General features: G+C 43.4%; 1 protein-coding gene across 6 annotated transcripts in view; it reads left to right on the top strand.

The window, feature by feature from the left end:
- Positions 1 to 27,582, top strand: part of GARRE1 (granule associated Rac and RHOG effector 1) — an 82,182-nt gene that overhangs the window by 32,872 nt on the left and 21,728 nt on the right. For 4 of the 6 annotated variants that reach the window (XM_030874423.2, XM_060289405.1, XM_060289407.1 and 1 more), the window contains 5 exons: positions 352 to 1,630; positions 21,898 to 22,107; positions 25,384 to 25,524; positions 25,741 to 25,836; positions 25,961 to 26,122. In XM_030874423.2, the coding sequence (XP_030730283.2) occupies positions 1,136 to 1,630; positions 21,898 to 22,107; positions 25,384 to 25,524; positions 25,741 to 25,836; positions 25,961 to 26,122 (1,104 nt within the window). In that variant the 5' untranslated portion in view covers positions 352 to 1,135. The remainder of the gene's footprint in view (positions 1 to 351; positions 1,631 to 21,897; positions 22,108 to 25,383; positions 25,525 to 25,740; positions 25,837 to 25,960; positions 26,123 to 27,582) is intronic. The other 2 variants (XM_060289409.2, XM_060289408.2) reach the window with 1 other exon arrangement.

The following is a 27,582-nucleotide window of genomic DNA, read 5'->3' as shown; positions in this document are numbered from 1 at the left end:
TGTGTACTCTTCTAATCCTCTTATGGATTTGTGAGCTCTTTGAGGAGGAAACACAAACATGAGTCCAGGCCCTGCTTGATGTGTCACTTGTCAGCCTGAGTTTTGGAGTGGTTAGTGGGGAATCAAACTTTTTGTTACATTATTTTTGTACTACAACTTGAGGAATTTTCTAACAGTCATCATATCATAGTTGCACTCTCACTGTTGTACCTGCTTTTATAAGGTTTTTATATAGTTTCTTATTCATTTGGAGCCCACCTTTGTGGATAATAGCATTTCAGGAGTTAATGTTCCAGAATTACTCACTGTCTTGTAACTTTCCTAACTCTATCTTATTTTTCCCCCTTACAGGAAATGACTTAGAAGCCTTACAAATACATCTGTGCATTCTTGCTTCAGACTTTACAATTGAGGGCCAACCCAGTCTGGAAGCACCTCTTATTAATGTTATACGGAAACTGCTACCTCAGCAAACAAAAGAAAAGAAGGAGAGGACTTATAATAAATGCCATTTAAAAAAAAATAAAAACTTGCTTTCAGAAAATATTAAAGGAAATTTTTCGCATTGAGAAGACATTTTACAGGTAAATCGATTTGGCAGGCAGGCTCTGTCAAAATTCTGCAGAGATTTGATCTTACTGAGGACTTAGTGTGAAGTAATTCTGTACTGCTTTTTAAATTGCTGTTGATCAGCTTGTGGGTTTTTGGGTTCTGACTTTTCTGGTATATTGAAGATACATTATATTACATTTTTTTAAGTTAAGTTATTTTTCTGCCATTGTAAATACAAGTATCAAAATATTCTTGCAAAGCAATTCTAGGTGAACATTTTTCTCAGCAAGCATATCTTTTTATTAAGAGAGTAGAATGCTAACATTTCTTATATAGCATTTTGGACACACTTTTATTTTTTGTCAGAGGTCCTGCCTACACTGAAAATATTAATTATATAAACCTGTTGTCCTTTTCACAACTACATTGGATCACATGGTCACCTGCCTCATGGAAATGCCTTTTTTAAAACTTAGATTTGCAGAACTCCACTATTTTTATACCTAGCTACAGTTTTAGGGGGGAAAAAAAGGAATCAGGACCCTGACCCTCTCACGGTCCCTGGGACAGTTCCCCTTCCCGCATGTATTGCTGCAGTGCCCAGGACAGTAAAATGGACTACAAGCGGCGCTTCCTGCTTGGCGGGTCCAAGCAGAAGGTGCAGCAGCACCAGCAGTACCCACTGCCTGAGCTTGGCCGAGCACTGAGTGCTCCCCTGGCATCTACGGCCACCACCGCCCCCCTGGGCAGTCTGACTGCTGCAGGCAGCTGCCACCATGCCATGCCCCACTCCACACCCATTGCTGACATCCAGCAGGGCATCTCCAAATACCTGGACGCCCTCAACGTCTTCTGCCGTGCCAGTACTTTCCTCACAGATCTCTTCAGCACTGTGTTCAGGAACTCTCACTATTCCAAGGCAGCCATGCAACTCAAAGATGTGCAGGAGCACGTCATGGAAGCAGCCAGTCGGCTGACTTCAGCCATAAAGCCTGAGATCGCCAAGATGCTGATGGAACTTAGTGCCGGGGCTGCAAACTTTACAGATCAGAAGGAATTCAGTCTCCAGGACATTGAGGTAGAGTATCTTCTGTGTCATACTTGGGTAGGAAAATGTATTCCAGAGGTAAGTGGGAATGTTTGTCTTAGTTTTTTCTCAAATCACTGAAATGATGGTCTTCGTCCTCTTCCATTGATACCCTGTCCTTGTAAAAAATTTTTGCATGCCAGGTTCTGAATTGCTTTCATTTCAAATTAAGTAGGATAGAAGATTATTAAACAAATCAGCCTATGTTTTATGTTCTTTAAATTTTCAAGTTGGAACTTAATTTCCAAATAACATACTGTTAAAGTACATAGTAGGGACTGAGAATTCTAAATATGATTATGAAGATTTCTTTGTGAATTTTCATTATATAGAACCATTGGTTTAATGTAGAAAGTTCTACACATGTTTACAGGAGAAGTTACTTTTTCAGTTCTAAATTTACATCTATTTACATTTGGATGCATTTGATTCTTATTCAGTATGTTTCTTAGGGTCTTTGGTAGTCAAAATGAAATATTCTCCCTTTTTCAGGGCTCTACATTAGAGTGTAAGATTGGAATACAAATTTCATTCAGAATAAACATGATGTTTTTCCTTCCTTCATTTAGGAAATAATTTATTAAACTTAAATTAGCTTCACTGCTAGATTTTTTAAATTATTTTTACCTGCTCAGAGAGTTCTTCTGAGTTTGATTTTTCCATGTGTCCTTGTACGTTTTAGCAGCACATTAGAGGTTAGGTTTCTGGATGCTAGGAGGGAGAATGTTCCTTTCCCCATCCTGGGGTTGTGTTTGATTTTAGGAAATCACTAGTCTTCTGAACTAAATCTGGTGATTGTGGTAGCTGAATAAGCTAACTTATACTGTTGTGGGTTTAGGGGAAAAAAAAGTTAGGCTATTAAGTATTATGACTCATTTTTTATTGTGTTTAAAAGGCATATCGTGATTTTGAAGGCATTTCCAAGAGGAATTTAAAACTATGTTTGTTTTTATTTATTTATATTTGGCTGCATTGGGTCTTCGTTGCTGCGCGCGGGCTTTCTCTAGTTGCGGTGAGCGGGAGCTACTCTTCATTGCGGTGCTCAGGCTTCTCATTGTGGTGGCTTCTCTTGTTGTGGAGCACGAGCTCTAGGTGCGCAGGCTTCAGTAGTTGTGTCATGCAGGCTTCAGGAGTTGTGGCATGCAGGCATCAGTAGTTGTGGCACGTGGGCTCAGTAGTTGTGGCTTGTGGGCTCTAGAGTGCAGGCTCGGTAGTTGTGGCGCATGGGCTTAGTTGCTCCGTGGCATGGGGGATCTTCCTCGACCAGTGCTCGAACCCGTGTCGCCTGAATTGGCAGGCGGATTCTTAACCACTGTGCCACCAGGGAAGCCCAGAAACTATTTTTGAAAAGACACAATAGTCTTGGTGTAAATTAGGCATTAGGCATCATCAGACTTTTTCTGTAGAGGGCAAATAGTAAGTAAATTTTAAGCTTCATGGACCACGTGGGTCTCTTTCACATTCTTCTTTGTTTTTTTTAAATAACCCTTTATGAATGCGAAAACCAGTTTTACCTTGTAGACCTGTCTGTTGGACTGGATTTGGCCCATGAGTTATAGTTTGCTGAATCTGCTGGTATAAATGTATGATATCCTCCTTGGCTCATTCTATTTTGAACCTATCCAAGTTTATTTTTATTTTCTGATTTTTTTCTATGATCACGTCATATATTCAGAGAAATTATGATTTTACTATTTTGCAAGTAGTTTAGTTTTTAAATTACACATGTAAATCATACATAAAGCGTATTTTTAAGAAACGTACTTCTCAAAAGAAATTCAAGCAGTGAAACTTAAAACTACTGCTCTACTCTCCCATCCCATTCCTTTTCCCAGAGGAGACCACTGTTAACTGGTTGGTTTGTGCCATTCCAGATTACTGTGTGTATAGGCACAGATGTACAGCTTTGACTTCTGTTTGTTTTATGTGAAGAACCATGTTTAGCCCTCAGGATGCCTGGTCACTGCTGTGCAGAGATGTGGCAGGAGAGCAGTTAGGGCCTCTGCCCTCTCAGAATGTGCTGAACAGTATTAGACCCAGACTGTTTCAGTTCCCAACCTGCAATGACACAAGCACCTTTAGCTTTATTTAGAATTTCAGGCAAGAATGGTTTGAAAATGAGGCCAAAGCCTATTATTTTAACCTGAACATTATTGGGCTCTTCTTCAGTCCATGCCTCCAGGTGCTGGAGGAGACAGAGCTAGGCCTCCAGGGCTGTTTGCCCTCCAACCCTGTGGGGCAAGTGCCCTTGTTCCCCAGGTCAGGACAGCTAGAGAAGGATGAACCAACCCTGAGGAGTTGGGTTTAGTAAAACCACTGTGTGCAATAGCACCTACCTTGTCCCTTCTGCTTTCCTGGGACCAGCATGGACCATTTGAGCTGAGAAGGGGAAATATTTCTTATTGCTGTGTTTTGGAATTTTGGCTTGACTTCCCCCATTGAAATGCGATTAGGATAGCTGGAATACTACCATGTTTTTGTATATAATGGACTAAACAGGCTTTCAGAGGCTAAACTGGAAACTAAGTGCTGTTGATGGGTTTTAGAATATATGCGTGTATTCTAGGTTTCAAACTGCTGACTTATAATTAAATCCTAAAATGTGATTGTGAAATGTAGGCCTGCAGACTTAACATTTTGCTCTTTCCACAGAACAGTATTTGTTGTTTCTGGAATTTATGTACTGACGTGGTCTTTCTCTCAGGATATTCACCAACTCAGATGGCATAGCTGGGCATTTGTTTTTTTTTTTTTCCTGTTGGTTTTTTAAAGATTTTATCAGCAAGGGCCAGAGAAGCTCTTTAGCATTCATCCTTGGGGAAAGAAGTCTGTGGCCTAACACTGATGAACTTGACTGGCTAGACAAGGACCTCTTCTCAAGAGCTTAGCCCAGGACTGCGGTTGAGAAAAGCCCTGAATTCAGTATTCAAACGCTTGACCATTTGAAACCTAAGACAAAGTACCAGTTCCACTGTCCCACCCCTGCAGGTAGCCAAAACATGCTTCTAATGCTCCCTTACTTGCAGCCAGGTTTCGGATATGCTCGTTGATTGACAGATCCTGGTGCCTGTGTCTAGGAACTGCAGTTGCCAACTGTGTGCTCTGGGGCAGGCAGGGTGTACATGAGTCCTGTCCTGTCTGTACTCATCAGTGACTTTGCCCCTTACCCCAGGTGATTCAACCTCATAATCTCTCTGTTAGAGAAATAAGTTTTGAGTAGAAAGTGACTCTGCTTTTTTTTTATAAAGGTGTTGTATTTATTTTTTAATTATCTACATTTTTTAATATTTATTTTATTTATTTTTTTTGGCTGCGACGGGTCTTAGCTGCAGCATGCGGGATCTTCTTTGCGGCGTGTGGGTTTCTCTCTAGTTGTGGCGTGCAGGTTTTCTCTCTCTAGTTGTGGCATGTGGGCTCCAGGGCACGTGGGCTCTAGTTTGCAGCGTGTGGGCTCTCTTGTTGAGGCGCGCGAGCTCAGTAGTTGTGACACACAGGCTTAGTTGCCCCGCAGCATGTGGGATCTTAGTTCCCCAAGCAGGGATCGAACCCGTGTCCCCTGCATTGGAAGGCAGATTCTTTACCACTGGACCACCAGCAAAGCCCCAACTCTGCTTCTTATTGTCTGTATGGCCTTGAGCAAATCTTCTAACATCTCTAAGCCTCAGTCTGTCCATCTATAAAATGGAATTACCACCCACCTTCCAGAGTTCTTGTGACGATCAGAAGCGATTAGCGTGTGTGAAACACTGTACCCAGCTAGTTGTCATCATCATCACTTATTATTATTGCTTCCAACATGGCTTGAAAAGTGTTATTAGTCCTTCTCTGCAGTACAGAGCACAATCATGTACAGAGCCAACAAAAGAGAGAAATATACAGCAGATTAGTCTCACTGGAACCCTTTTAGGTGGAAAAAGTTGCCACTCCTAGAACATTTGCTCTACTCATTTCTTTGCTGGTTCTTGAGGTGAGCACCTCCCTTTCTCTTCTGTGTTACTTTCTCTTTTGGTGTTGTAAGGTGGCAGCAGTATTACCTTGCCTGATGTAGAAACTGCCAGAACGTTTCCAGCATAAAAGCCCTAGGGGACCTCTTCTAATAGTCACTGCTCTATTTCCCTTGCACCTAGAATGGGGGTACATAGGGAAGGAAGTGGAGTGGGGGGTGTCTTGGAGTCCACTTGCTGTAGCTAGGTATCTTTGAGCAAGCCAATTGATAGTTTAGGTAGGATTTTCCCCGCTTTGGATTTATAGAAAATGTATAGTTTACATTGTATATATGAACTGGAGTGTTGTCTAAAATGAGAAATATGATCTTAATCAAGTGCTTCATGGGGATTCCTTTATGTAAGTCTCGAACTGCCAGTCCAGCCAAAGTGTGAACTCAGGAAAAATATGGTTTCCCATATTGAATTTGTTCATTATACAAAGCTTTTACACCCCACAACGTTTTTTAGAGGTAGACCATACGGAACCTGCTGTTTCTATCTTTCTTTACAAGTCTAGGGGCATCTTCATTGGTGTGTTACTTCTAATGTTCCTGTAAAATGCCGGGCTACATGAATTGAGTGGCTGTGAGTTCTCTTTGATTTTATCTACTTCAATTTTATTTGTCCTAGAAATCTGGTATCCTAACTAAGGATCATTTGCAAGTAAAACATGTAGTTCATATTAAAGAAGTATAGACAACCCCATAATTAGGTTTTCTATTTATTAGAAAGTCAAAGATGTCAACTTCTTTTTATAAACATCTATCACGTGTCTTAAATAAAATTACTTTTCAGTGCAAATGTAAATAAAAGAATCAAATTGACTTGTGGTTCATGCGTTCATTCCACAGATATTTATTGCACACTTTGTGCCAGGGACTGTTTCAGGCACAGAGGATACAGCAGTGAGCAAGATAGAAATTCCTCCCTTCACGTAGATAGATGAGGGCTGTGATCTAATTAGATAAGATAGTTAGAAAAGGCATCACTGAGAACATGATATGTGAGTAAAGAACTGAAGGAGATGAAGGAGTAGGCCCCAGTAATAACCAGGAAAAGAGGATTCCAGGCAGAGGGGACAGCTAGTTTAAAGTTCCTGAGGCAGGAGCAAACTTGAGTGTTTGAAGAGCAGTGAGGGCCTATTGTGGCTGAAACAGCAAAACAAAGACACTAGGGTGAGGTCAGACAGGTAAAGAGGTCATCCTCTGAAGGGAAGGTAAAGGGAGGGCAGCAAGATGAAGTGATGACACTTCTCCCCTTGCTTTCTTACCCCGTGGCAGCTCTGGGGCTCCAGTTTCACCTCGAGCCCTCAGTGTTGGTACAGGGTTCCCAAGAGTTGTATAGCTGATTCACTTTGCTGTATAGTAGAAACTAACATAACATTGTAAAGCAACTGTACTCCAATAAAAATTAATTTAAAAAATGATAAATTGGGAACTTTGAACATGTACTGGGTCCTGGTCAACTGGGATTTGCTTCAAAACATTCCAGCAGAAAAAGGTGGAGTAGGGGAAAAGGATGAAAAAACATGGCAAAACGTTGATAGTTACTGAAGTTTTTTGATGGGTTCACGGGGGTTTGTTGTATTCTGTTTTTGTGTATATTTGGACATTTTACAAGTTTAAAAAAAGGGAGAGAGAAACTTTCGACCACATGATAAAAGTAATGTATTAGGAACACACAATAAATGATTCCATTACATAAGTGATTTGTGCATGTGAAGTGGTCTTCTAACAGAAAGGGAAGTATTTAGGAAAACTCCTCTGTTTTCTGTCTACTCACAAAATACTGCACCTCTGGCGCTGTGGTCATAAGTTTGTTGGTGGGGGTTTTTCCCATACCAAGCAATTCTGGATCAGTTCTGACGTTTTTTACCTGGAGTTAGCATCAGATTCCACAGTTAAGGGCTCAGTCCCACTAGACTGCCCCCCAACCCTGCCCCCTTAGACAGCAGTTACAAGTCCAGGGTGTTACCTATGTTTCTTACCAACTTGCTGCAAATCAGAGGTCCCCATGACCACCCCACAGGTTTGATTACTTTATTAGAGCAGCTCACAGAACTCAGAAAAACATTCTTCTTACTAGATTATAAAAGGATGTAACTCAGCAACAGCCAGATGAAAGATATGCATAAAGCAAGGTATGTGGGAAGTGGTGTGGGCTTCCATGCCCTCTCCAGGCGTGCCACCCTCCCAGCACCTCCACCTGTTCTTTAACCCAGAAGCTCTCTGAACCCCGTCCTTTGGGTTTTTTCCAAGCCTTCATTAAACAGGTGTGGTTGATTAAATCTTTGGCCACTGGTGGTTGATTCTGTCTCCAGCCTCTTCCCCTCTCCAGAGGGGTTGGTCTGAAAGTTTCAAACTTGGTTCCCCTGGCAACCAGCCCGCATCCTTAGGGGCTTTCCAAAAGTCACCTCATTGACATAAACTCAGGTATGGTTGAAAGAGGCTTGTTATGAATAAAAGATACTTTCTCTCTCTTATCACTTAGAAAATTCCAAGGGTTTTTAGGAGCTGTGTGCCAGGAACCTTGGAAGAAGACAAAAATATATATTTGTTATAAATCACAATATCACAGAGAGTGTCATTGAGTAAGGTATAGTGATGAGAAGAAAGGCAGGTGCTTTTCAGAAAAATGAAAATAAAAGTGAATCAAGGAAGAAAATGAGAATAGAGAAAAGAAACCTCTGAAGGCAGGACCCCAGCAGCAGGTAGGAGTCAGGGAAAGAATGCTGTGCTTGTAATTTTGGTGACTAAAATGGCAACGTTGCTTTCTTTTAGGAGAATGTGATTTAACATTTCATAGTTACTAAAAAGTCTTGAGTGAATGTAAGGAAAAATGAGGTTTGATGGGCAAATTAGAATGAAACAGAAATAAAACAGTTCATGGAATGTAATTTAACATAGGACTACCTTTCCTGAATTACTTCCTATTCTAAATTTTTATGATTACTAGTCAGCTTCTGAGATTTCACAGAATTGGATAATAGCCTGTTTTGACAGCCTCCTCATCTTTACAGATCAGGAATCTGAGTGTCTGTAAAGATGACATTTGCCTGAAATCTTTCTGGGCCCAACATATACAGGGGTTGTGTCCTTTACCTCTCCACTGTTCCAGGCCAGTGCAGTCTTTGTGCCAAGGTATTTGTTTGCAGTGTCCATTCCCTCCAAGAGACTTGCCTTTCTGACCTAGCTAATGCCGAGGTGTCCAGACATGGGAAAGTAAAGGAACCGCTGTGAGTCCTTGCTCACTCCCAATCCCTTCTGAGGCCCCACTAGCTCCTGGAGGAGGCCCCAGTCACCTGGCCTGCTTTCTTCTTCACCTAGCTGCTACCACCCACCCTCCAAGGTAAATACAGATGAGCTGGCTGCAAGCTGGCAAAGATGAGTGAGGACTATCAAAAGCATTTGCAGAGACGTGGATGGACCTAGAGTCTGTCATACAGAGTGAAGTAAGTCAGAAAGAGAAAAACAGATATCGTATATTAACGCATGTATATGGAATCTAGAAAAATGGTACAGATGAACCGGTTTGCAAGGCAGAAATAGAGACAGATGTAGAAAACAAACGTATGGACACCAGAGGGGGAAAGCAGGGGGTGGGGGTGGGGGGATGGTGGGGGGATGAACTGGGAGATTGGGATTGACATGTATACACTAATTTGTATAAAATAGATAATAAGAACCTGCTGTATAAAAAATAAATTAATTAATTAGAAAGAAAAAGAGGGCTTCCCTGGTGGCACAGTGGTTAAGAATCCACCTGTCAATGCAGGGGACACAGGTTCGAGCTCTGGTCTGGGAAGATCCCACATGCCGCAGAGCAGCTAAGCCCGTGCGCCCCAACTACTGAGCCTGTGCTCTAGAGCCCACGAGCCACGACTACTGAGCCCACATGCCACAACTACTGAAGCCCACGTGCCTAGAGCCCTTGCTCTGCAACAAGAGAAGCCACTGCAATGAGAAGCCTGCGCACCACAACAAAGAGTGGCACCCACTTGCTGCAACTAGAGAAAGCCCGTGCGCAGCAACAAAGACCCAACACAGCCAAAAAATAATAAAACAAATTAAAAAAAAAAAAAAAAAAGAACCTTCTGTATGGTTCAGGGAACTCTATCTACTCAGTACTCTGTAATGACCTATATGGGAATAGAATCTAAAAAAGAGCAGATATGTGTATATGTATAACTGATTCACTTTGCTGTACAGCAGAAACTAACACAACATTGTAAATCAACTATACTCCAATAAAAATTAATTTAAAAAAAAAGAAAAAGTGCTCTAGGCCTGGTGGGCAAGACTGATAAGTAGATTGTGACCATAGGTGTAAGCAGTGCTGTGACGCAGATGGAAAATAGCCTAAAGCCTTGCCTGTGGGCTCAGTGTCCCCCCCACCCAGCTCACTGTGAGGGGGCCTAGCCCCCACACCAGAACCGCCTACCTAACCTGTGAGAGAACCTGGTAGGCCCTGGTAAGAGTTTAAATTTTATATGGAGTGAGATAGGATTTTTTTCAGGGGGATTTTTTTTTAATTTATTTTTGTCTGCGTTGGGTCTTTGTTGCTGCACGTGGGCTTCCTCTACTTACGGCGAGCGGGGGCTACTCTTGGTTGTGGTGCGCGGGCTTGTCATTGCAGTGGCTTCTGTTGTTGTGGAGCACGGGCTCTAGACGCGCGGGCTTCAGTAGTTGCGGCGTGTGGGCTCAGTAGTTGTGGCACGCGGGCTCTAGAGCGGAGACTTAGTAGTTGTGGCAGATAGGCTTAGTGGCTCCACGGCGTGTGGGATCTTCCCAGACCATGGCTCGAACCCGTGTCCCCTGCATTGGCAGGCGGATTCTTAACCACTGCGCTACCAGGGAAGTCCTAAGGGGGGATTTTGACTGATATGATTTGTTATGTTTTTTAAAAAAAAATACTATGGCTACAAGTGACAGAAACCAAACTCAAAACAGCTTAGACAACAATAAAAGCAAAAAGAAGCTGGTAGTTACATAGTACTTACGCTATGCGCTCTTCTGAGACTGTACACATTAACTCAGTGAATTCTGTTAATAACCTTGTAAGTTAGGTACTATTCATATTCCCATTTTATTGACGAAGAAACAGGTGTGGAGAGGTTAAACAGCTTATCAAAAGCCTCATGGCAGATCCAGACTTTAGACCCAGGCAGTCTGACTCTATAATGGAGTACCAATTCTTGGCTGTACTGCCTCTCAACAAAACAATGTATTGACTCCATGAAACCGAAGAAAGTTAGCTCTTTGGGCATGGCTGGATCCAGGGACTCACACAGTGCTGAATAGACTCAGACTGTGTCCATGCCAGAGTTGCCAACAACTCAGCAGAAAGAGCACCTCTGCTTTCCCCCAGGTTCTGACAAAAGTTCTAAAACTGAGTCTGGTTGGCTTGGCTTGGGTCACTTGCCTGTCCTTGGACCTTGTGGCCAGAAAGGTTAAACTAACGCACTGACTGGTCAGGCCTGACTTGTGTGCCCACTCCTGGGGCTAGGGTACCACCAGACTGAGAGTGCAGGGGGAGTGGTTCCCTGAGGGCTGCTTCCAAAGCCACGGGACTAGATGTTGGGGAGGTCACACTGCAGATGCCAGCTGGTGCGTGTCAAAGGATGTGATGGGGAACATATTTGTGATCCTGGATACACCTGCTAAATTGTTTTGTTTTCAGGATCTTAGCAGTTTATTATGTCTTCTATGAGGCCTTTTGTTATGTCTCTTAGTAAAGTTCCATAATTTCCTTTCTAGTGGCTATGTATATTCTTAACATTCTTACGTAATCTTTATTTTAGTTGCTATCATGAATGAAATTATATTTAAAAGTTTTTTCTATAACAGAAGCACCACTGATTTTTATATTTTTGTCTTGTCTCCTGCCATGCGACTGGATTCAATAATTCTAATGTTTCAATTGGTTTATTTTTGTATATGTGGTCATGTCATCTACATGTATCTCCTCCCTTCCAGTAGTTGTATATCTTATTGTGTTGACCATAGGTTTTATTTTTAATTTTAATTTTTAAAAATTTTTTTGGCTGCACCTTGCAGGACCTTCCCCAACCAGGGATTGAACCTGGGCCATGGCAGTGAAAGTCCGGAATCCTAACCACTAGGCCACCAGGGAACTCCCTGATCATAGATTTTAATGTATAAAACAGTCAGTGTTAAGAATGAGCATCTTGGGCTTCCCTGGTGGCGCAGTGGTTGGGAGTCCGCCTGCCGATTCAGGGGACACAGGTTCGTGCCCCGGTCCGGGAAGATCCCACATGCTGCGGGGCGGCTGGGCCCGTGAGCCATGGCTGCTGAGCCTGTGCGTCCGGAGCCTGTGCTCCGCAACGGGAGAGGCCACAACAGTGAGAGGCCCACGTACCGCAAAAAAAAAAAAAAAAAAAGAATGAGCATCTTTGTTTTGGTCCTCATTTTAATGGGAATACTTTGGATGTATTACTATTGATTATTAATTTTAACAAATTAGTTTTTCTTATGTATGATGAATGCTTAGGTAAAAAATTCAAACACTTCTGAGTGGCATAAGTCCCTTCTCCAAAGGTAATGCTTCTCTCTTCCAACTCCATCCCAGTTCCAGACAGAACCACTATTAATTGTTTTATGTATCTGTGCAGATAGCAGCAGACATGCATATGCAAACATATCTGGAAAATACATCTTTTTACTCCATCATATATACCCTTTATTCCCTCAACAGCATACCCGTTAATTATTATATTGGTTCTTGGTTTGAAAGAATAAGCATACAGTTCCAAGGCGTAACAAATGTTATACCTGATTCGTCATTCAATGGATGAGTGTGTCACTTGCAGGAAAGCCTTGCGTGGTTTATGGACTTTCTCTCTCCAGAAGAGTCATGATCTCCCCCATGCCTGTTGGTGATATCACCCTCAAAGTAAGCTCAAGGTTGCAGCTGGTGTCTGTGGGCAGGCTGCAGAAGAGCTGTCCAGGGAAAGAAAGCAGAAAGTGTTTGGGGGGGGAGAATGAGTTGTCATTTGCGCATAGATGCTGACATCATGATGTCCTGCCCTCAGCTCTGCAGTCACCATGCTGCTCTTGGCCTAGTTTGGTGCTTTTCTGTGGAGAGTAGCAACTGCTTTCTTTTCTTCTTTCAACAAATATGTGTAGAAGGATTGTCTACTGTGTGCCAGGCAATGAGAATGCAACAGAGAGCAAAACAAAGACCCTGTCCACATCCAACTCAACTCCTAGGTAGGGAAACAGAGAAAAAATAAATGGCACATACAAACATAATGTCAGGTAGTGAGAGGTGCTATGAAGAGAAATAAAGAATGATGAAGAAAGAGACGTAGAAGAAAGGCCTCTCTGAGGATGGGACATTTGAGCAATGCCTGTCAGAGCGATAGTTGTACAATTCCAGGGGGAAGGATGCTCCAGGTAGGGTAGTGGTTCATTTGCAAATGGGGTCAGGGTGGGCTCTCCCTCAGAGGGCACTTGGCAATGTCTGGAAGTATCTTTGATTGTCAGAAAAATGGCATTTTTTTTTTTTATGCTAGGGCTAGAGTGAGAGGAATCTTACTCATTTAGAAGAACTCGAGTGTTACACCAGAGGACCCGCAGTGGTTTGAAGGAGGAGGTACGATGGAGTAAAAGATACTGGACTTGCATGTTAGGGAATCAGAAATTCAGTGACTCACTATGTATTTAGGGGACAATTTTTGTCATCTTTTAGGATCTCAGTTTCTCTTTCTGCCTCTGACCAATGTCCCATCTCCCCTACCCCGCACATAAACACCCATGGCCAGATGGTGTTTCTGCATGAAGTATAGAACATTAGGTGACCAGACTCAGACCCCAGATCATGAAAGGCAGAAGTTTGCAGGAGCACAAAGCTCTTAGATTTCTGATTTTTAATTCAAATTGATTTGGAGAAGGTAGAGTCTTGATATATCTCTTCCTTGTAGCCCTTCAGGTTATGTTTTAGTCCTGCAGCAAAACAGATGCCTGGATACTCAAAAGCTCCTGTCGACTGCCACATGTGAGCTCTGTTGCAGCTCTTTTGCAGCTCAAAAGTCACCCTAGGAGGAAGAGATTTCTCTACTGTTTTTTAACTTTAATTTTTTGTCTGTTTGTTTACCAGTAAGGATTTGACATTTTATTCAAAACAGTATGATCTGAGGGGTTGTCCGTGGCTGCATCTCCCAACCAGTGCTGCTGGAATCTAGTGAGTAGAGAGCAGGGATGCTGCTAACAACATCCTACGCTGCGAAGGACAGCCCTCCACAACAGAGAATTCTCTGGCCCCCAATGTCAGTAGTCATGATGTTGAGAAACCCTGAGGTAGTGGGAACTGGCTGGTGCAAAAACTTGAGACCGGAGCTGTGCTCACAGTTTTTGAGGAATAGCAAGAAGGTCGGTGTGGCAAGAGTAGAGAGAGGTGGGATAGGAAATAATAAGTTCAGAGACTAGTCAGGGGCCAGATCATGTAAGGTATTGTAGGACAGATGAGGAGTTTGGATTTTCTTCTGATTGTAATGGAAAGCCATTGGAAGACTTTGAGCAGGGGAGTGAAATAATCTGAGTTTTGTTTTATAAGACTTCTTGTGTGGAAAGTAGCCTCTAAGGGAGAGAGGAGACTGCTAGTTGCCTCCCAACATCTAGTGTCACCTTCTTCCTTAATAACAAAACTCTGGGGAATTCCCTGGCTGTCCAGTGGTTAGGACTCGGTGCTTTCACTGCCGGGGCCCTGGGTTCAGTCCCTGGTTGGGGAACTAAGATCGCACAAGCTGCCATGGCGCAGCCAGAAAACAACAACAACAAAAACTCTGGAGGGATTTTTGTTTGTTCGTTTTTGTTTTTTCAGGAATATTATGCATGGAAAAGGGACTATACTTCCCAGCTTCCCTTACAGCTAGGAGTGGTCACTTGAATTAAGTTTTGGTTCATGAAGATGTAACTAGAGGTTTTGGATGAGACTGCTGGGAAGTTTCCTTAGAGGGAAAAAGGGTGCTACCTTCTTCCCCGCCCCCCCCCCCCATTTTTTACTATCTAGAATGCAGGCAGAATGGCTGAAGGTCATTTAACCATTTAGAACTATGAGGTAGTTCCAGTATGTAAGCCTTGTGTGAGGATGAAGAGCAGAAAGATGGGAACTGGGCTCCTTGTGATACCCAGGAGCCTCCATCCCAGCTCTGGACTGCCTAACCCTAGATTTATTTTTACCTTAGAAAGAAGTAAACGTTGCTTTTATTTAAACCACTGCATTTGTTGTTGTTGTTGTCGTTGTTGTTGTTACGTGTAGATAAAACTAATCCTAATTGAAAGGAAGCAGGAAGGTCAGTTTAAGAGGCTGTTATAGTAATCCAAGCAAGAGATGATTATAGCTTGGAATAGAATGGTAGCAGAGGGGGTGACTAGAAGCACTTGTACTTCTTTGTGTGTGTGGTAAATTATACATAACATAAATTTTGCCACCTTAACTATTTTTAAGTGTACAGTTCAGTGGCATTAAGTACATTCATATTTTTTGCAACCATCAACCACTAGCCATCTGCAGAACTTTTTTATCTTCCCAAACTGAAACTCTGTACCTATTGAACAATAACAACCATTCCTCCTTTGTCTACCATAGACTTAGTTCCCCTCACTGGCCTTTCACTTTTTCATGTCCTGGATGATAGTTTATAATTATCCTGTTAGTTACTACGATTGATAGCAATGTAGCTGAAATATACAACTTCCTGGGAATTCCCTGGCAGTCCAGTTGTTAGGACTCTGTGCTTCCACTGAAGGGGCACAGGTTTAGATCCCTGTACGGGGAACTAAGATCTTGCAAGCTGAGCAGTGCGGTGATAAATAAATAAAAAAATAAATAACTTCCTATGTGTGTTGCATGTAATAAATTTTTGATATATTTTATTTTGGAAAGCAGGCTATAAAATAACATACAACATGATCTAGTTTTACCAAAAAAAATCTACAGGTGCAAATGTAGGCTGTATCAGAAACATGTAATCAGTGGTTATATCTATTTAGTAATATTTGATACTGTTTATTTCTTTATTTAGCTGATCTTTTCCCCGTAATTTATTTGCAATGAATATGTCTTACTGGTGTAAAAGGTTTTGTGCACCACAGTGTTTGGCCCATGAAGTAGGAGTTCAGAAACTGTGTCTGTTGATATTTTTACCAGCAGTAAAGCAGCATGTCCAGGGGCAGAACGTAATCTTGTCTGAATGATTAACATTTGGTGATGGCTCATCTGCCCTTGGGGGTGTGTTAGCTTTCTCTCCTCACTAGTTCTTTCTTCTGTACATAGCATGGCAGCTTCTTTGTGCTCTAGGTTAATACTGACTGCAAAGAGATTATTGTTTTGTTACTTGCTTTTTCTTTTTTTTTTTAATATTTAAGCGCTCACTGTTAATCAGTTTTTAGGTCAGACTATACATGTTAGTTTCAGTAAGCTTGTTTTTTACATTTTTATGCCATAATTTAATCTCCATAAGGTACTTTCCATAGTCCAGGCATGGTCTACTGCATTCTGTATTTCTCTGGAGGCACATTTAGGTCTTTGTATCACATTCTGGTCTGTTAGTTAGGTCATTATGTAATAACTCTGGAATTATCATAAGAATAAAAGATTGGAAACACGTGGAACCAACGGTAATGTTTAAGGTACAAGTAAGTTTTGAAGAGAGAGAAATGACTGAATGAGTTTGGAATTTCTAATAAAAGCAGCCAATCCGGATCAACTTCATTTCATTCATTCTCGACTTTTAAACTGATCAGAAGTAAATGCTAGAACCCCTGGAAATGTTTGACAGTATGTGGTATATGTGACACTTTTACTTGTTCTTCACTCTGTAGGGATGTGAGAAAGACGAATTGTTCAGTGAGATTGAGCAAAAAATGAACTTAGACATTGTGTATATTGATGTGAAAATCACAAGGTGTGTGGCAGGTGGGGTGGAGTTGGGCACTTCGTGATTTCAGCACGTGCAGATATAGTAGGGGCTGAGTCAGGCCCTGGCCCTAGAAGAGGAGTAACTAAAATTGTGAAAATATTCTAGGAAGGTAGAGTTGACTATGCTGGTGTAGAAAGAGTGGTCTTTTAGGGTTCAAAATAGGATGACCTTAAACTAAAGTTGGTTTTAATTAATAAAATATAAAAATCACCAAAAAGAAAAGGTTTCCTGGTTATATTCATGAACATAACCCCCTTAGCAGCACATGTGGTACGTTTATAGGGGAATGAGAAAGTGAACGTGTACCCTTTTCCTCTGCCATCAGGGATTCCCAGAAAACAAGGTTTCATTTCAGTAGATCCTCAATGGCTGTTTATAGTAATCCAGAATGCTCCATGGATATTTGGAGGCAGAAGTGGCAAGGTCGCTTATTGTCTATATCCAGGAATTGGGCCTTTATGAGGAATTTAAGTCACACCAAAATGTTTCTCTTAATGCAAGTCTGATAACAGCCTCTTATTGCCCCAGATTCCATCAACTTGGGATGCCTTGGGATGAATGGATATTTTTTTTTACTAATGCAAACGTCAAGGGTAAGATTAAATCTGATTGCTTTCTTCATAATTATTGAGTGGGACTGATGTGCTGAAGGCCTGAACAGATGTTTTGGGGTTTGGAATTCCTCTAGAGATAAGAGAAGCTGCTTCTTTTCCCAAGCCCTGTGTGTCCTCTCCCAGTTTATCATTGCTGTTTGCAGCCAGTCTTAGCAGTCTGCTGTGCAGATCATGAGCTTTGAGACTCATACCACACTGAAGTGCCACAGGCTACCCCACTTTTTACTCTTGTCGCAGTACCTTTCCCACAGTTAGAGAAGACTGAGCCATGCCTCTCAGTCTCCGTTTCCAGCCCAGGGAACTGAGCTGACACTAGGGCCTGACACTGTATGGGAGACATCAGGGTTCCTGCACAGGGTTCCTCTCCCCTTCTTGGTATCCTTAGTCACTGTCGTGACTACATCCTGGATCTTGTCATATGAAGATAGCATAGCCTGATGGTTAGAACACAGTTTTTGGAGTCACACAGACTTGGCATCAGATCTGTACTGCACCACTTATTACCTGCTTGACACTGGAGCAAGTTTCTTTCTTTGTCTAAGCCTCGGTGTTGTCATCTATAAAATGGATCAATTGCTATCACCCCCCTGAGTCACTTCACTGCACATCAAGTGCTTGGTATGGATTAAGCACTCAGTAAATAATAGCTGGAAGTTCCAGGTTGATGGACATGGAACTCTATAGCTCCACTGACAGTTTAAACTCATTGACATTTAAAATGTCTCTCTCTTTGACCACTCCACTCATTTGTCCACTAGCTTGCCACATCTGTTCTGCAGCTTCACTGGATCCTGCAGTCCAGGAAACGTTCTCCCTGTGAAAGAGAAAGTAGCCGTCCTCAGCCCTTGGGTCACATGCTTCCAAATTCAAAACTTTAGAGTCTCTATTTCTTTCCAGGTTTCTCAGGAAGACCCCAAGGACTGGCTCATCCCTGTGATGGAGAGGATGGAGTCTGTTACAGGAGGGAAGCTGGGCTAAGACAGGAGATATTGTAGAGAAAAGGGGAGCAGAGGCAGGCTGGAGATTGAGCTCTGTCCTCTATCTGGAAAAGGTGGTGTTTATACGCCTGTTAGTTTAGGTAAACTTGTAGAATAGATTTTTTTTTTTTATAAATTTATTTATTTATTTTTGGCTGCGTTGGGCCATCGTTGCTGCACGCGGGCTCCCTCCAGTTGCCAGAGCGGGGGCCACTCTTTTTTGCGGTGCGCGGGCCCCCCACTGCAGTGGCCTCTCCCGCCGTAGAGCACCGGCTGTAGAGCACAGGCTCAGTAGCTGTGGCGCACGGGCCCAGCCGCTCCGCGGCATGCGGGATCCTCCCGGACCAGGGCCCGAACCCGTATCCCCTGCATCGGCAGGCGGACTCTCAACCACTGCGCCACCAGGGAAGTCCCAGAATAGATATTTTTTAAATAGCTTTTCCAGGGACTTCCCTGTTAGCCCAGTGGTTAAGACTCCATGCATCCACTGCAGGGGGCACGGGTTCGATCCCTAGTTGGGGACCTAAGATCATGTATGCCGCGCATGGCGCAGCCAAAAAATAAATAAATAAAAAGCTTTTCCAAGGTCCAGGGTGTAACCACTGATTTGATTGGCTTTTAATGAATTGTTTAAAACACAAATATTTTGTCACAACCCAAATGTGTGCTACATACCTCATGGGTGGGGGAGGGAAATGCTGAGCTCTTGTTCGCATCATTTCTTCTATACACGGAAGAAGTGTAGATTAAATGACTCATCCAAGGTCAAGCATGTAATAAGTGGTGGAGACAATATTCTGAATGTCTGCCTTTTAAAACTGTCCACCATCTCTCCCCCCATTTACTCCTGCAACAGAAGCATCCTCCTTCCAGCATTCTACCCCAACAACAAGAGGACCCTCCCCAACCCCCAGCCTAGCATCGACCAGCATTATCAGAGAATGTCCTGTTCTGGGCCCAGGACACTGCATCAGGCCTTCAGAGGCCTTTCTCAGAATTTTCCTTTCGAAGGGAGAGGGGTTACTCCATCTGTTCCCTTGGTCTTTTCCTCAGAGAGCCTTTTCCTTCCCACCTCACTCCTTAATGTTCATTCTCCAGTAGCCCCTGACTTTGCATATCTACTTAACTTTTCGCCACCATTAGAAGGTAACCCTCACAAGGACAGTGACTTGTTCGCTGTCTTTCTTGTAGTATCTTCTGGCTTTTTTGTGCTTTGTACATATCAGGCATTCACAAATTACACATCTGTTGAAAGAATGAATGACTCAGTTGTATCTGTCAGAAGCTGAAAGAATATGAGCCTAGAGCAAATGGCACATGGCATCTCCACTTCTCCCTCCTCCTCCCTCAGCCACAGCCTGCCAAGAGGCTAAGGAAGGAGGGAGGAGGGAGAGTTTGTGTGCCTGAGGACCCAGCTTTGCACTTCCTCCTGGGTTTGCTCTGTGTGGAGCGTCAGGACACCATATCATTCTGGCCTAAGCCAGTTAAGGTTGAGCTGCTGTCCTGTGTCTGGTCTCAGTGCTGCCAGCCCACAGTTGTTTCCAGGTGTGTAGAGCCTGTTGAAGGCAGGGGAGCACAATGGCTAAGGGCATAGACACTTGAGTCAAGTGACCCCTCTGCCACATCCAGTTGTGTCCCCTTGACAAAGTTTCATAACCTTTCTGTGCCTTAGTCTTATTGTTTGTGAAATGGAAATGACCTCATATGGTTGTTCTAGGATTAAATGAGGTAATCAGTGTGAAATCTTTAGCATAGGTGAAATACATGCTGCGTGTTTCGTTCAGGCTGGCTGATATTATGTACAGTGCTAATTAAATACTCTTTTTTCTGTTTGTGGCACAAGTCCCTAGGTTGCTAGGTCTGCTTATTCTGTGTGGCTCACTCTGCCCCATCTTTGATGGGGAGGAGCTTTGAGGGAGATGTGAGTGGAGACCCAGGAGGTTTGTTTGAGTGGGAATTCAGCCTGTATTTCTGATGGTTCCCTATAGAAGGAGGGTGCTTTGGTGTGAGTTTTGTGTGTTTGCTTTAGTTTTGTCCTGGTGATTTCCACAGGGGAAAATAATTCAAGAGGGAGTAAGTGTCACCACTGGGAGCTTGCCTGACTCTCTTTCTCCAGGAAGAAGAGCTCTGCCCAGTGAGGGTGGAAAAGGGCAGCATCTGAAATGTGTGCTGGGAGGTGATAGGTCCAAGGTTGAGTCTTATTTTTGGCTTCTCCAAGGGACAGGACTGGGCCAAAGTGTGGGCAGTGGGGTTGGATTTTAGTTCCTTGTAAAAGGCAGTGGAAACCTTCACCACCTCCCCAAGGCAGCACCCTGAGAGCTGGCAGCTAGTGGGCCCTCTCAGCTATGCTCCAGTTGGATTACAAACTCAATAAAATAAGTAATTTTTTGTTAGTAAGTAATCCACTGTATAGGCCAATGAAATATGAAATACCTTCCATTAAAAATGTTTTGAGGGGCTTCCCTGGTGGCGCAGTGGTTGAGAGTCCACCTGCCGATACAAGGGACACGGGTTCATGCCCTGGTCCGGGAAGATCCCACATGCCGCGGAGCGGCTGGGCCCGTGAGCCATGGCCGCTGAGCCTGCGCATCCGGAGCCTATGCTCCGCAACGGGAGAGGCCACAACAGTGAGAGGCCCGCGTACCGCAAAAAAAAAAAAAAATGTTTTGAATGTTATGGAACATGATAAAGGAGTTACAAAAAGGTTTTGTTGTTGTTGAATTTGGTATGGCTAAAACAACTGTAAAAGATTAGGGGGACATGTCAATAATCTGGAAAGTGTCTGCTCAAGTTGCTTTGCAAGCAGCAAATTCTTGCTGTCTTTTAAAGAAAAAAGAAGTAGGAAATCATAGAGAACACCTTGTAGCTGGAGTTAACACAAGAAAGCAAACGGGGAACAACAAGCTTTAGCCAATGCCAGAGGTTGGCAGATAAAGGCACATTTGTATCTTAAAATGTTTATGGTATGTAGTATATTTTTAGTACATATATTATAATTATATATTAATAGTATATATTAACATAGCATGTATATGGTAGTTTTTTAAATGAATTTTCTACTTTAATGGACTACTGCATCAACCAACCAACTACTAATACATATCAGGTGAGTGGGTTTCTACTGTTCTGACAAATGGACTTATCAGTATGTTTTGTTGACTCCTAGAAGACAGATCTGTGAGCTTTGTTTTGTAAGACTGGAAATATGACATACAGCTATGTTAATAACTATGTAATAACTATGTTAATAACACTGTTACCAAAATAACCTGTATCTTTGGATTCCATTTCCAATGGAATGTCTTCTTACAGTCAAACTGACCTTTTGGATTTTTAATCACCTGGCTTTTACTCTGCCCTCTGAATACTGTGTGGACAGAATTGGAATTGTGGGTTGCTCTGGTTCAGCAGGAGCTCAAAGACAACCAGGGTTGGTGTGAGCCACAGTCCAGATGAGGGGAGTGGAGAACAGGAGTGGAGGGAGGCTAGATGGGAAGGGGAAGGCCCATTCGAACCTTGGGGCTTGCTATTTGGTTCAAACATCTTGATTTCTAGGTTTCAGGCCACCCAGGTCCAAACGTGAGAACAAAGGCTGATCCTTCTAAAGCATGGTGACTTTTTAACTTCATATGATTTCAGATTTCCAGTTAATTGTTACCTCTACTCAAGTTGAGAATTGATTGCGGTCATGCAGTAGCAACCCACAGCCTTAAAATCCTTGGCTCTCTTGTTTTCACAGGTGTTGGGGCGATGCTTCTTGACAGTGGTGCAGGTCCATTTCCAGTTTTTGACCCAGGCGTTACAGAAGGTCCAGCCAGTGGCTCACTCTTGCTTTGCCGAGGTTGTTGTGCCAGAAAAAAAGAACAGCAGCAGTGGCGGCAGCTTATCTGGCATGGGCCACACCCCAGAACTGGAGGATGCTGTGCGGTCCTGGCGGGGGGCTGCTGAGGTAACCCTGACTTTGGGGAGATTGGTGCCCTTTGTTCAGATAGCAGAGACTCCAGAGGGCCTTTACCTGTTGGTTCTTAAAAGAGCCATTTTATGTAGAAGTGTGAGTTTTCACCTGCTGTCATTAGCTTGTTCATTCATTTAACAGTGAATATCTTTGTAAATGCCCACTTCATGCCAGGCATGTGCAGGCACTGAGGTAGTAGCCTCCACTCACAGCCTCCTAGGAGAAAAGTCTTTCAAAAACAGGTTTGAGGGGCCGTGATGAAGGTGTGCAGGAGCCCAGGGGAAGGGCCTGGCCTCTGACAAGAAGTGCAGCCAAGCTTCTAGGAAGAGGGACCAGGGAGAAGAGGCTGGAGGGTATACGGAGGGTAAGTGGTCAGCCAGGTAGCTAGGTGGGGATGTAGTAGGCGATGACACATTTCTTGTTGGCATTTTATTTTTTTTATTTTTTAATAAATTTATTTATTCTATTTATTATTTTTGGCTGCATTGGGTCTTCATTGCTGCGCGTGGGCTTTCTCTAGTTGCGGCGCGTGGGCTTTCTCTAGTTGCGGCGAGCTGGGGCTACTCTTCCTTGCGGTGCGGGGGCTTCTCTTGTTGCGGAGCACGGGCTCTAGGTGCGCGGGCTTCAGTAGTTGTGGCTTGTGGGCTTCGGTAGTTGTGGCTCGCGGGCTCTAGAGCGCAGGCGCAGTAGTTCTGGCGCATGGGCTTAGTTGCTCCGCGGCATGTGGGATCTTCCTGGACCAGGGCTCGAACCTGTGTCCCCTGCATTGGCAGGCGGATTCTTAACCACTGCGCCACCAGGGAAGCCCTCATACCTTTTATTTTTAACAAGAAAATATTATTACAAATGCACTTGAATTCCCTTTGTACTTCTCCACTATCTTATTCATATTCCTTTCTCTCTAGAGATAACCTCTTTTGATTTTGGAGTTTGTGATTCCTATGCATATTTTTATATTTTTATTCTATATGTATGTATCCATAAATATATTGTTTTGCACAATATGAAACTTTATATAAATGGTATCATTCAGTTCACTAAAATCTGGCTTCCACACCTACACAAGAACATACCTTGTCTTGTCAAGGTCATTGGTGCCTTCCATGTTGCCAAAGATAATTGGCGGAAATCCAAGGATCCCGATGACTCCATTCAGCAGCTCACAGCGACATGAGCCCTGGAAATCCTCTCTCCTTGTGGAGAACCAGGTCTTCTTAGGTACCCTCTTAGCTCTTGGGCTAGCCTCTCCATCCACTTTGCTAGCTTCTCTTCAACATAACTTATGAATATGAGTTTCTCAAGGCTCAGTTCTACGTGCCCTCTCCCCTAGAGGGTCTCCGTCTAGTCTTGGAACTTTAAAAACTGCTGGTGGGCTGGGGCCACAAGCACACAAATGTGTGTGCCCGGTTCACTTCCCCCGTGGGCTCAGGCCCCTATATTCAGCTGCTGCCCTCCTCAGGTCTTCAGATGGCTCAGCCCTTAGCCTTTCTGCACACTGTTCCTCCTCAAATCTTCCCTGTGCTAGCATGTAGTGCCATCCCACACTGGGTCCTTTGTGCAAGAAACCTGAGATTTATCCTCCAGCTTTTCTGTCACATCTACATCCAATCCCTAAGAAAGCCCTGCATATCCTACCTCCAAAATATGACTGCAAATCTGTCCCTTTCTTTCTGTGTCCACTATCACTAACGTAGTTCAGGGAATCATTACTCTCCCCTGACAGCTTCAGTGGCTGGACTTGCTTCTCCCCTTTCTGTCTTGCCGTCCTTCATGTCTCTCCCATTTCCTTCGGGTAAAGTGTGTACCCATCCCCATGACCTGCCTAGTCCCACATAGTCTGGCCCCTGCCTCCTCACCAGCCTCATCTGTGGCCACTCTCCCCTGCTCACTGGGTTCTAGTTCCTTTGCTGACATCTCTGCCTGTCCTACCCCCACCCCACACTTCTGTTTACTGCCTCCTCTGCCTTAAACTCAGCCTAAATGGTGATTTCTCAGTTTCTTGGGCGCTCCCTGTTACAGTTTTCTATTTCCCTTGGGATGTTTTTCTCCATTTTATATTTTTTAAATGTTTTATTTGTTTGCCTTTTCGACCCATGAAGCTGTCAGCTCCAAGATGGTAGGGACCAGGTTTTATGCTCCACTGTCTATCCAGAGACACCTAACATAAGACCTTGTGGGCTACATATTTGACTAAATGGAAGAGTTCTAGAAAGAGAGTCAAATGGTTTTAAACTGTGTGACTGTTAGGGTTCAGGGAATGGTTGGTATTTATACAGAATTTGTGGAGCTTTGGAAATGTATGGCATCATAGCTGCTAGTTAACTTCCTTTAGTCCTGCAATTTTGGTAAATATTACAACTCCTACCTTGGCCTAGAAGAACAAAAATTAACTGTTAAAAAATGTTATTTGTTGCACAAATGTTATTGCAATAAAAACAGACATTGAAAAATTGAAAGTTCATCCCGAATCCTTCCTTCCATCTACTAAATCAAATATATATTTTTCTGTATTCTCTAGTCCTGACCCATATGTATAGATAACATTTCATCACAAGACACAGATTAATTTCTTCTTGTTTTTCTTATGTACTCTTCATAAACATATTTAGTGACTAAACAATAAGTATTTCATTTTTCTGTGCAGATTTCAAAAGTTCTGTTTTTCCTTTAATGTTGCAGTGTATGTTTTTTTCCTATTCTTTTCCTATTGGTGAGGTTTTTTACTTTGGTGTATAGGACCACCCAACCATATATATATTGTTTAATTCTGGAAACTCCAAGGGCCAATATACTAGGGTATCTGTCTTTTTAAAGCAGGGAAATTTAAAATGTGAATGTTTTTAATGTGTATGTAATTTATATGTAATGTAGATATAAAATAAATAACAGGTAGGTAAGTCTTTTTTCCAGGGTTTCTTTTTTTTGGTCATACCGCGTGGTTTGTGGGATCTTAGTTCCCTGACCAGGGATTGAATCCAGGCCCTCAGCAGTCAGAGTGCGGAGTCCTAACCACGGGACCGCCAGGGAATTCCCAGGGGTTTCTTAAATAAGGCAGTTCTATTGTCAGGTTTGCTTTCTCTTCAATGCTTGATTCAGTCTTTCAGAACTTCTGGCTGCTTGCTCACTTCGTAATACAGGCGATCCGGAATGTCTGGTTTATATCTAATTCTTAGATAGTTTCTAGCTTTACTATAGTTGTTTTCTGGTTTTTTAATTTTGCTAGTATCTGTAAAATCCTCTTTTACCTACCAGTCACCATTTCTGTTGCAGGCAACATCTAGACTAAGAGAAAGAGGCTGTGATGGCCGCCTGGCAGGAATTGAAGTTCAGCAGCTCTTCTGTTCTCAAAGTGCAGCAATTCCTGAGCACCAGCTAAAAGAACTGAACATAAAGATTGACAGTGCTCTGCAAGTACGTTTTTCAGAACCGGCACATTAATATCTAAGGGATGAAAACAAGGGAGGGAGTTAAAGTCATGATGCTGAACCAATTGGAAAGAGTAATAAGATGGTAGTTTGCCTCATGTCTTTTAATAACTATAGAAATTTAAAATTTCTGTTTTCATTGAACCTAGTGAGTTTATAATCTGCTATGTAATCTTCATTCTTGAAAACAATTTCTTTGCAGGCATATAAAATAGCTCTGGAAAGCTTAGGTCACTGTGAATACGCAATGAAAGCCGGTTTCCACCTGAATCCAAAGGCAATTGAAGCGAGTTTGCAGGTACACTTTTCTTTCTGGTAGCTCCTGGGAGCTGTGGTGTGGCATTCATGCCATCCACATGAGGCAAATGTCTTGAGAGGTGAGCTGTGGGTCACCTCTCTTCTCCTATCCAACCCTTTTCCAGGGCTGCTGCAGCGAGGCAGAAGCACAGCAGACAGGGCGGAGGCAGACCCCGCCGCAGCCCATGCAGTGTGAGCTTCCCACCGTCCCCGTGCAGATAGGATCGAACTTCCTGAAGGGTGTCTCCTTCAACGAGTCGGCCGCCGACAATCTGAAACTTAAGACGGTAGCTTTCCTTGGGGTTCCAACAACCGGGTGTGAACTTGAAAACAGAGTTCTTAAGGGAACCTGAGGGCTTGTAAAGAATCAAGACTAAAAAGCAAAACTTAAGTGAAGACGGGAGGCATTGACCTTCCTCAGTAAACTGGTGTCTAAAAGCAGACTAGGGGACTTTTGTTGTTTTTTTTTCTCCATTTGGTAGGTCTTTATTGAGCATCCATTGGTGCCAGGCTAGGAGATTTGACAGCCCACTAGGTTGTGATAGGAACACAGAACGAGGGGGCCTCACCTGGAGGATTAAGAGATGTGACTCTTGAGAAGAGGACTTTAAGCAGAGAGTGACCTGAATAATAAGTATGGGGGTGGGGCTGAGGCTGTGAGATGGCCAGGAAGTGAGAGCCCATCCCAAGAGCTGAAGATCTTCCTTAGAGCTGTAGCTGGGGCCCCCCTGGCCATCCAGGACAGTCACTAATGAGACTCGGATTTAATTGTCCTGAAGTAAGGCTTGGGCTCTGGTATTTTGTAAAAGTTGTCCAGGGGATTCTAATATGTAGTCAGACCTGAGGGCCACCGTCTAGAACAAGGGGAGACATGGTAGGAGCCAGGGCTGGAAAAGCAGCCCGGAGAGGCCAGAAAACCCTCAGTGTGAGGGCTGGGCTCCATCCCCAGGTGGCTGGCATCCCACCAAGACAGGTTGCGTAATGAGGTTTGCATTTCGGAAAGATCCCCCTGACTTCAGGATGGACTGTGGCTGGGAGGGGAGCAGCACTGAAGGGTTTTGGCCATGGCCCCATCAAGTGATAATGGGAGGCGAGTGGAAGCGTTCACGAGCAATCTAGAGGTTATAATAAGCAGGACTCAGTGATTAACTGGCTGTGAGAGGGAGGGGAAAGGAGATGAGGCCCAGGTTTCTGGCTTGGACAGCTGCTTTGGTGCTGTTTATTGAGGCTTGGGGATAGTTGTCATAAAATATATTTTTGGACGTGATTTTAAGGTTGCTTTTGAAATGTCCAAGTGGAACTGTTCAGCAGGCAATTGGATGTATGGGTCTGGAGCCCCGAAGTGGGATCAGGGCCAGGGTCCTCAGAGGCAGATGGTCGCTGGAGCCAGAAGAGAGGCCGGGGGATCCAGGAAGTGTGTGGAGAGGGTCCAAGGAAACTTTGGCATTTAAGGCAGTGGCTGTGACCATTTTATAGTTATACGGCCATAACTGAACTTCTTCAATAATGTGCTGTGTTTGCCTCAGCATACTCTCCTTACAGTATCTTGATCTGAGTACATTGATGCTGTGAATCCCAACTTGTTGGGAGAGTTCCGGATCACCAGTTTATTATGAGAGGACGTAACTTGGGAACAGCCAGACGGAAGAGATGCCTAGGGCAAGGCATGGGGAAGGGGCTTGGAGGTTCCATGTTCTCTCCAGTCACCGCTGTCCCAGCACCTCCATGTGTTCACCAAATCAGAAGC

This window comes from Globicephala melas, chromosome 19 (assembly GCF_963455315.2).
Source record: "Globicephala melas chromosome 19, mGloMel1.2, whole genome shotgun sequence".
NCBI classification, from domain to species: Eukaryota; Metazoa; Chordata; class Mammalia; order Artiodactyla; family Delphinidae; genus Globicephala; species Globicephala melas.
This window is presented reverse-complemented; position numbering and strand designations above follow the sequence as displayed.